The sequence below is a fragment of the Montipora foliosa genome, chromosome 2 (assembly GCF_036669935.1).
Source record: "Montipora foliosa isolate CH-2021 chromosome 2, ASM3666993v2, whole genome shotgun sequence".
Taxonomy (NCBI): domain Eukaryota; kingdom Metazoa; phylum Cnidaria; class Anthozoa; order Scleractinia; family Acroporidae; genus Montipora; species Montipora foliosa.
Genome location: NC_090870.1, coordinates 12,396,398 through 12,406,895, shown reverse-complemented (window position 1 = coordinate 12,406,895; position 10,498 = coordinate 12,396,398). Strand labels below are relative to the sequence as shown.

The 10,498-nt window shown below is 40.0% G+C and overlaps 2 protein-coding genes across 4 annotated transcripts in view; one reads left to right on the top strand and one right to left on the bottom strand.

Moving 5' to 3' along the window:
- LOC137989522 (adenosine receptor A2b-like) overlaps window positions 1-2,292 on the top strand; it is an 8,145-nt gene extending 5,853 nt beyond the window's left edge. For both annotated transcript variants that reach the window (XM_068835329.1, XM_068835326.1), the window contains one exon: window positions 737-2,292. In XM_068835329.1, the coding sequence (XP_068691430.1) occupies window positions 737-1,418 (682 nt within the window). In that variant the 3' untranslated portion in view covers window positions 1,419-2,292. The remainder of the gene's footprint in view (window positions 1-736) is intronic.
- The window catches only part of LOC137992477 (BOS complex subunit ncln-like), a 47,530-nt gene that overhangs the window by 17,069 nt on the left and 19,963 nt on the right, over window positions 1-10,498 (bottom strand). The window contains exons 16-18 of one of the 2 annotated variants that reach the window (XM_068837826.1): window positions 8,985-9,038; window positions 7,083-7,161; window positions 3,388-3,617 (exon numbers count right to left, since the gene is read on the bottom strand). In XM_068837826.1, the coding sequence (XP_068693927.1) occupies window positions 3,552-3,617; window positions 7,083-7,161; window positions 8,985-9,038 (199 nt within the window). In that variant the 3' untranslated portion in view covers window positions 3,388-3,551. Of the gene's footprint in view, window positions 1-3,387; window positions 3,618-7,082; window positions 7,162-8,984; window positions 9,039-10,498 lie in introns of those variants that run through there. The other variant, XM_068837827.1, reaches the window with a different exon arrangement.

The window sequence follows — 10,498 nt, the reverse complement described above, 5'->3', positions numbered from 1 at the left end:
ACCTCGGTTAATGCATTTCTCGTGTTCTGATTGGTTCACTCTCGGTTATCAGCTCATATACCTTAGTTTGAATAGGCGTACCACAAGATGATTAGTAGGGCGGGAGGTCATGATCGCAGGTTAAGTTTTACCTTATATGGTAAATGATTGCGCCAAGCGTTGCTAAGGTAAAAGTTGTTTTTCGCCGGAAAGCGAAATAAAGCAAGGAGAAAAAGTTTTTGCGGAAAGTTTTGATCAATTCCGACATTCAGAAGTACGCGAAAAGGTAAGAAATGTTTTTGTGATGAGCCTGAATCTGTCTGACCACAACGTCTTACACAACATCGCATAAGTTCTCATCAAGTTTTTTCGATTTCGCTCGGATTTGCTCCCGTTTTTCGCCGGTATCTCGTACTTTCTAAACTTTTGGTAAACCAATTATTCCATTCGGTTTTCTCCGGGTACTCCGGTTTCCCCTCCCCTCAAAAACCGACATTTGACTTGATTTACTTTCATTGTTCATTTCAGTTTACAGTGTCCCCAACTAGCGCTCCAGCGCTAGAACGACTAGACACTTAAAAAATAAAGTTCCTTTCCTTTCGCGCTTATTGGATATACAATACAATACAATACAATATACAATACATACTTAATTGACCGCTCCCCATAGGGGCTTTTCAGGGCCAATGAAACACAATCAACGAAACAACAGAACACAACAACTACAACTGATAACCATGATGTTTCACTATTTCAGATACCAAGCTTTGGTGACCAAAAACCGAACGAAAGCCTTGATAATCTTCCTCTGGATTATAGGTACGCTGGAGGCAGTATTTCCAAATATTCTTCAAGTCCTGATTGATCGCAGAAGGGGTAAGATTTTACTTATGTTGCTTCGTGGCTGCATCCAAATCAACATAATTCCCGATAAGAGAACACTAGCAATGGTTGTACCTCATTTCCTGTTTTTGATGTCACTCGCCGTCTTCGTGCCCAGCGGAATTATGCTGGTCACGCATGCGTGGATTTTCAAAATCTCCACCGAGCAAAACAGACGAATCCGCGCAGTGCAAGACGCCATGGGTCAAAAACGCCTCAGTGAAATACGCGCCGCCAAGACAGTCGCGATTATCGTGTTTTCAGCTTTAGCGTGTTTCACTCCACTCCTTGTGGTGGAGTTTATCACTACGTTTGAGCCTCCTACCGGCAAAAGGCTTGATCCAAGTCAATTCAATGTGAAATATATTCTTTTCCCGAGTCTTAAAATTCTCACCTTGTTGGCCACATGTGTGAACCCACTGATTTACGCTTTGAAAAGCAGGCCCTTCAAGGAAGTGTTTAAACGCATTTTCCAAAATGTGGGCATTTCATTTTCTCAAGGCAACGATTTCGAGCCAAAAATCAGAAAACTTGGCGATGCTTGTACTCCAAACTGACACTTTTTCAGAACTTTATTGCAAAAGAAGTTTAGAGACAACTGGAAAATGCCAGGGACCATTTCTCATTATCACTGCTTTTGTTAGAGGCCTTGTTCGCCAACTTCGCACAGATGACATGAGATGAGTAACAAGCACCGGGTTTGGAAAATGAACGACAAGGGTGAATATAAATTGACATACAAGTGCAAATCCGTTGTGTTCCCAAATAAACCAGTTGCGACCGAGTCTACTGTTTTGAAGCGTCGCATGAAATGACTCAGTTGGTTCAGTGAACAGCGGACTACCACACAGGAGGCTGCTAGTTCGATACAAAACACAACTAACACGCGAAGTCTTAATTAACAAAAGAGAAAGGGCCGCCTCTGTGATGTCAGCCTTCTCGGATTAAAACAACGATTAGTAAGCCCCGTTTAACAAGTCAACCTGCGTTGTGTTTAAAATTCTGTGGTACGTTAAAGAAGACTACACACTATTTGCAAACAAAAGGCAACAGAGTTCTAGGCGTTATTTTTTTCCTTCATCTCTCCAACAAATACGGCTGGCTTGGCGTGTATCAGGCCACCTTAACACAAACAGCTCTAAGTCAAAAGAGAGGACGTTACAAAAGATCTTTACTCTGTTACAAAAATAGTGAGACGAAGAAGGCTTGCATTGGTGGTGATACCCGACACAACCCCCCAAAGGTCCGAGTGCTGCTATGGAAACCCAATGTAAGGAGAATGGTTGGTCGCCCTGCTACTATCACCTTGAAAAAGGTTCTCAAGGACGAAAATGGATTGTGACTAGATCCTCACGGGCACAGAAAAATGGAAAGAGCTAGGGAAGAGCCATGTAACGTATTAATCGTGTACTTCAGATGAAGACCAATTAAAGTGGTACTACGACCAAAAAAAGAGGTTGACCAGCAATAGAGTTATTTCCATAGAGTTATGACATTAGAGTTAGAGTTAAGTTTTTAAAATCCTGAATTCAAGATTTTGGAAGGCCTAAATCCTGAAGTCAGAAATACAGAAAGTATCCTAACCATGCATAAAAGCTAACCTTAGGCCTGAGGTTAGCTTTTATGAATGTTGGCTGAGGATTTTGGAAAATTAACTCTACGACATAACTCTATGAAAATAACTCTAAGAATAGCTGTCCTCCCAAAAAAACATTTTTTTTCCCTTTGGATTTCAAAACTATGTTAACTACACCCTAACTGACCCAAGTTTTAAGTTCTGATTTTAAAAAGACACCTGTTTATTTTAACTGGAATGTTCTTATTTATTGCGGGTCCGCGATGACTAACTTTAAAATCTCGAGAGAACGGAGTCGAGGAGAAAATGACGTCAAAGACTCAATAGTTTAAGAATGCAATGCGTGTGTACGCGGCTGAATTAATATGCAGCACGGGACTTTCGGGCTTTCAGAATTTTAAACCCGTGTTTTGCATATATAATAAATTGTGTTTACATGCTGAAATTTTAAGCTAGTGAGTAAATGACGTCATTTTCCCTAGATCCAACCCTCTGATGTCCAATCGGTCAGTTTGGAACGTGAGTAATGGCGGACCGTGAAATCCAAAACTTACACTCAAAATGAAACAGCCTTCGGATAAAACTCAAAGCTCAAAATTTTGCCAGTTAGGTGTTAAGCGAACACGCTTTCAAAATCAGAAGAAAACAAGGAAATGATTTTTTGAACATAGTACCAATTAATTGATCAAATAAGACACTGGCCGTTTTTATACTAAGTCGCTTAGTGGGTCTTTGAAGACGCAATAAACGATTTAGATCATCCAGACGCATAATGAGTCTTTCCGTCGCCCCGTCTTAAAAGACGCATTAAAATAAAAGTCGTCCGGATGCGTTACAAAAAAAGGCCACTGTAGCTGTACATGAGAGGAAAATGAGAGGCACGTGAGATAAGTTGGACAACCGCGCAACGCCAAAGCAGTGCAGATTAACGCTAAAGCAATACCGATCAACATGAAATTGTCATTTGGTCATTTTAATAGTGTTCAATTCAAAATATAATCAAATTGTTGACACATCAAAATTTGAAGAATTTCTTAAAGGTGACGTGTTATATTAACTAGTAGGAGAGAAGCAATACCAACAAATGGATCAACCACTTCTGCACTGGACAAAACTACTGCTGTTTTGTTTTGAAATTTGACACTGGCTTGGGAAGAATTTCACTTAATATGGAGAAATTCTGTGATAAAGAGAAACGAAAACAAGTGAGTAATTATTTGCAAAGCACGGCAAGTTTCTTTCAGAGGGTAGGTTGCACCTTTAAAGTGCCCATAACCCAAAAAGTTTTATTTTCCTGTTTGAAAGTCCATATTAAAAAATGAACTTTGGCGAAAGAATTTTTCAATTCCAGCGAGAGGCGAATTTTCTACGATTTTTTCAATCCTACTTTTATTTGGTACACCCCTTCCGCTGGTCAGGACTTCACGGGCTCGCTGTGACGTAGATTCAGGAATGCTTGTTGGCGTGGGTCTTATCTTTTCTTACTAATCAACGCCAAGGTATTGCTCAGCGATCGTTTTTGGTATTTTTCAGTAAACAAAAAAATCAATCATGCCTATATTTATCATCTAGGAAAGTGCCTCTGAATCTGGAAGTGAGTAAACTGGCGATTAAAAAAAAAGAATTTGAGGCGACTGAGTAGTTGCCGGTCTCGACGAGTCAGCCAGCGCTAGCAATGAAACCCAGAACTACACGGAACTCTACATGGAAGAACCATTAGCAGACGAGGAATGGCTACAAAATTGCAAAAAGGAACAAGAGGATAAGGAAGGTCTCGCGAGGGAATTAAATCAACGCCTATAGGTCTGTTCCTGTAATCGAATTTTGTCAGTCTTCAACGATCTTTTTATTTTGCTGTCCAAACAATACTAGAAGTCATCGTCTTTGAAGTGAATCTAGCAAAGTGACGAAGTTTGATCGGGATCCCAGTTCTTTCTTTTCGCCAAGACACAATCTACGGCCATTTTTTCCTTCTTTTTTGGGCTGTTGCGTTTTCCGACTCGAAAAAAATATTCCCATGTATACTTTTTCTTTTTTCAGGATCAGCTGTGTTGTTACATCGAGCGGTAACGAATCTTTCCGCTATTTTTTCACATCAACTTTCAAATCCTCATGTTCTCTAATCACGTGTTCCTGAATCTACGTCATAAGTTGAGAGAAGACATGAGCAAGTGGTGTGCCAAAATGGCGGGCAATTTGAATGCCATTAGAAAATCGTAGAAAATTCGCCTCTCGTTCGAATCGAAAAATTCTTTCTCAAAAGTTAATTTTTCGATATGGACTTTCAAATAGGAAAATAAAAATTTTCACGTTATGGGCACTTTAAGTATTAAGGTATATTCAAAAGTATATTTGAGACATTTAGCACCGCGTCACGGTTAGCATATAGCTGAAATTTCGTTTCGCCAAATTTGAAAGAAACTTGATCGATTTTAGCACACTTACTAACCAAGTCTAAGGTCCGTACTCTAAGTAACGGACCGAGTTTTGTCCCGCTGATTTATGGCCCAAGCGCAATAAACCAGAGAAAACGAGGGCAGTAAGACGTTTATTATATCTCTGAGGCAATAAGGCATGCGGGAAAGGAAAGTAGTTGATATCAAGCGAAACGTTCAACTGTCACAAATGATTAGCATGCGTAAAATCTGAAAAACGAATAAATCTTATTGGCTTTCTGAAGTAGTTGCTTACAAGATTCAAGAAGTTTCACAAGTCTACTACAAATAAACAATATGAAAAACTTGCTAAAAAATGTTGCATCAAAATTTTAAATTTAGCGGTCCGTACTGTAGAGAATACGGCCTGTTAAAATAGCCAATCATGCGCGCGTTAGCCGTTTTGCGTAAAAGCAATCCTAAAGCTTTCTATTTCAAGCATCAACTACATTCGAATGGTTATTTGAAGTGCAGGTTATTGACGAAAAGTAGGAGTGATCCTCGACCTTAACAAATTGACCAGTTCCCAACTGAGCAGCTTCATAGCTCAGTCGGTCGCATCGGCATCGCAGAGGTCAAGGGTTAGAATCCGGTTGAAGCAGCCTGAATGTTTCAGGTGTCTGTAAAGAGACAATTGCTTAAATTGTCCAGTTAAATGCGAGGATAACCTTTACCATTCATCAACTTTATTCGATAACAAGGATTAGCGATCATGTAGAGGACGACGTTTCGAGGTCGTTTTGACTACATTAACGAGTCATTCAAATAACGGTCGGTTAGATCGAAAATGAATTAAGTTAATTAAGGACGGTGCCTACTAATTCAAAGGCATTTTTGCGCGGTTTACTGAATATGCGGGAAAAGGAGATCTTACTGAATGTTATTGAAATCCAACAAGAAAATTGAGGGTAACCACGCATTTTTCGAAGATAATTAATCAACAACATTTGCAAAAAGCTTTAAAATACAAAGCAATGTATGACGTTCTTTTCCAAAGTGAAGCTTAATTATCTCTGAAAAATGCGTGGTTACCCCCAATTTTCGTTTTGGATACCAAGAGAACTTGCTAAGTTCTTCTTTCTCCCCATAGTTTTGAGCCGCGCAAAAATATCCCTGTATTAATAAGCACAACCCATAGGAAATCCGAGTGTCTCGAGATGCGGAGAACGTATGCGCAGTAACAATAGTAGGCACCGTCCTAAAGTGTTTCTGTTAATCGTCAGCAAACGAATCAGCGCGCGCACCCTATAGTGTTTTATGATAACGCTTTCGCACAAACACAAATTTTCAATTTCGACTCAACACGACCGTTCTAAATGCAACAGTAGAGACCTTAAGATCTAAGACGGCGACGGGTGCGAAATCGTCATTTAATAGTGCTAGTTTTTAAGATCTAAGACGGCGACGGGTGCGAAATCGTCATTTAATAGTGCTAGTTTATGTTTCTTAAAGTGTTTCGTGATTATTCCAGTTTGTTCAACTTCCACAAACTATTTTCTAAACTAAGAAAATCAAAGATTTGCCCTTGTGCGCTCGCGTCTTCCTTAGAACTTGAGATTTGATTATTTCACGTTGCAGATTGGCGGAGAATGGGAAAGAAATGTACAAACTTTGAAGCGCACGTGCAGAGCCATTGTTTTTCTCATTAAATGCTATTGTTTGGTGGCGTCCTCGATGACGTTGCCGTCGTAGAATCTTAAGGTGCCTAGTCACAAAGGTTGGTTCTCACAGTGACATGAGGACAAGCATAACGATGTTCACAGTTGTAACAAAAGCATAAGAAAAGCGAAATACGCAAGCCCAGTGATCTTCAAAATCAGAGTTGGCGGAGTAGGACTGGGCACGATTCACTTGAATTCCCGCTGACACTGATCAAAGATAGCTAATTCCGTGGGCTTACGCGCGTGCTTCTGCTTAACTAATGAATTCTTGTTTTTCACTCAAGTGATCAACAGCCATATTTTTCGACGAAAACAAAAGAAAATGTTTGCATAATAACAGAGTTCAATTCCCGAAGGATTGGGTCGCGACACCAACATGGCCGCCGCTTCTTTGTTTGGGGACACCAACATGGCGGCCGTGACGTCATGTAAAAACCAAGAATTGTTTCCATACAAATTAACGTAACAATAGCATAGACATAAGCACGAGTAAGGAATCATGGTCAGTGTGCAGACCTGAGAAACACTCAAACGAAGCTTCAAACTTACCACGAGAGCAAGATAAAACAACCCAAGATACGACCCAATACCAACGGCAAGGAACAAGTCGAAGACAGCTGGCTTCACTCTACGAAAAACAAAAAAAAATACATTTCTCGTTTAACCATACCGAAAAATCGCTAATTAACTTGCTCTGAACTAACTATACTTAAGACCATCACCAAAATAGAGCAGTTTTCAATTGAGTGTCGTAAAACCAAAACCAAAGTAATTACTTTGGTCAATCAAAAAGGTCGGAGACAATCCAGTAAACCAATCAAAACTCGAAGTAATTACACGTAGCCGACACAAAGCGCGGGAAAATGTGTACGCGCGAGCCACGATTGGTTTTGGTTTCACTTCTGATTGGTTGACAAAATGTTACAAGAACTTTGAACCAATCACTGAGTGAAGTAATCATAAACCAAAGTTATTATCTAATTACTTTCGACACTCAATTGAAAACCGCTCTAACCCAAACAAGACCAACACCGATCAGTTAGTTGGGTTGGTTTAAAGAGCATTGGCTCTAGTTATTCAAAGCACGATTGAGGTGATATTGGATTACTTTTGACTTGAATTGCAGTTTATTTACTGATCAAAGAAAAGTTTCCATCAGGCTTCAGTTTTGACGCAGACTTTTTTCCTTCAGCGTAAAACCACATTGTTAGGGTTTTATGTAGCGATTCTTTTCCTTATAACACGGCAGTAGGTCTTCCAGTAATCGTTGTTACCGCCTGCCTCCATTAGTCTTTGCTGTTTACAGGTAGTCCAAATCGTAAAAATAGCTTACTTAGGGTAACGCTATCTTCCAGAAATGAGTCAACTGACCATTTAAAGACATCACCGATACTAGGTTAAGTAATTCGACTCTCACTATGTACGAAGCTAAATGATCTTCAGTAGCTAGTTAATTAGTTATTAGTTCGTGATTGTGTGCCTATTTATAAACCACTTAAAAGGGAATTAATTGTTAAGCCGCTTGCAAATGCACTGGATTTGACCACTGTACAAGCTCTCAACATGTTGAGCTTAACAAGTTGAGCGCATTTGAACACCCTGTTGAGGTGTTGAGCGGTGTTGAGCGGTGTTGAGCGGTGATGAGTCTTGTTGAGTCAAATTTGAAACTGGTCAAACTTTTCGCTCAACACGGCTCAACATTTCCTTTGTTTCGCGGTCATCAATGTGTGGCTCAACAAAGTCGAGTGCATTTGCACAGCAACGGTCAACATGTTGAGCCCACGCACGCGCAGTGCCCAGCGTATCCATTGGGAGTTTAAACATAACGAACATTTTACAAGATGGCGTCGCAGGAGTTAGAAGTTCTACAGGAAACTTCAAATGACAAAAATTTTAAAAGAGGAAAGACAAGAAAATGGATGGAGGAAGAAAGGGAAAAGCTTATTGATTTGTTGGAGAAAAATAAATGCTTATGGGACGTAAGCTCTTGTTTCACCACGTCGTTTTTTTGACTTTGTGTCCTCATCAATGAGTTCGCTTACTAGAAGTGCAGCCAAGCATTTTCGTGTTCTGAGGAGATGAATATACCTAAGATTCTTAGCCATGATTCAACATGAGCCTTTGTGAAATCTTCGGAATGCTCAACATGTTGAGTCATTGTTGAGGCCATTTGAACACCCCGCTCAACAACACCTCAACAAACACTCAACATGTTGAGAGCTTGTACAGTGGACAAATCCAGAGCATTTGCACGCGGCTTTATTGTCTTGTAAAGAGAGTCCAAACATTGCAATCAGAATTTTTTCCGAGTACCACCAAGTCACTATCGGAAAAATTTCTCTTTAATAACATTCGTGTTTTGTGTCGTTTCCGTTGCCGTAACAGTAATCGTTGCTTAATTTCCCCACTTTTCCCGTGGGTTGTACCTCAGCCACATATTTAGACTCTCACCTGTAGGCAAACATTGTCGTGTCGGGTTTGTCGTAAAACACGTACTCCGGATCTCTAACAAAGAAGATAAAGGACAAAGAGAATACAATTTTAAATCACTAAATCCAGTAAGAATAATACCTTCTATATTTTAACGCACCTTACATCATAATTCAATAGGATGTCTGAACTCCGAAGCTTCCTTGAAAATGAAAAACCAAGCACCCAGCGCGAAGTCGTTATTTTTAAGAATACAGTATCAAGGCGTGAAGGCAATTTATTGCACCTTTCAATTATAACTTTAAATCCAATTTTTAAAGCACCTTTCTTTTTTTAAAGATCTAATAATAATTGACGTGATCGCTCAATTTTAACCAGAGATCATTATTGTGGTCACTGAATGAAACAAAGTCATTATGAAAGAAGGACCTTTTCATAACAATGGACGTTTTCACACTACTGTGACATGTAGAAGACGAACAAATCGTCCCATGGTTTGGTCGACTAATGTGAATTTAAGACAACCAATTCGGCAAGCGTTATCTACCGTAAATTCATAAAAGACGGACAATGCACCGACAAACTGGATACGTTTGAGCGCATTAAGACTGGCACTAGCCATGACTTGGTTACCTTACCTTTTTGCGGTAACCTTCTTTTCTCCCGCCATTTCGTAAACTTCCTAGAAACCATCGCTTTAATCGCTAGTTTCAAATCCCCGCCGAGGTTAATTTGTCGATTTATTCGTCTAACGTGAATTTAACTTGGACTTCGGTCGACTTGTTCGTCTGCATGGATAAATCGTCTTAAAAAATAATATTCCAACACGGACAAATTTCAGACGACTGAGTTGTTTAAAAATGCGTTCGTCCCGTTTTCACATCCCACGATTTGTTCGTCTTCTAGTGCGAAAACGACCATTGTAACAAACCAATTTTTGCATTAAGGACGGTGCCTAGTATTGCTATTGCACATACGTTCTGCGCATCTCGAGATACTCGGGTGGTGCTTACTAATACAGGCATATTTTTCTGCGGTTTAAATTATTGAGACTGCTTTGCATTGAGAAAGTTCCTTGAAAACGGCGATGCAAATTACTTTGTGACGTCAACCCGGTATAGAACCCATTCCCCTTCATTGCTAGGTTATGGACCAAAGTGTGACCACTTTTCCCGTTTTTCAAAGCCAATAAAAAAGTGAAAAAGTCTTGGGAAAGACACTTTACTCTCACGGTGCCTCTCTCTCCACCCAGGTCTATAAATGGGTACCGGCGAAATGCTGGGGATAACCCTGCGATGGACTAGCATCCCATCCAGGGGGGGATAGAAATACTTCTAGTCGCTTCTACTACAGAAACCGGAGATAAGCGCCGGCCTGATGGGCCTTCTAGGCTCGTAGCAGACTTTACCCTTACCTCAATCATAAGGTTCTGAAAACAACACGATGTATTTGGGACGATTTCAGAGAAGAAAATCAAGTGGAAAAGTGTGTTGAGATGATCGACACTTTAAAGTCTAAGCTTTTGCTACATGTAT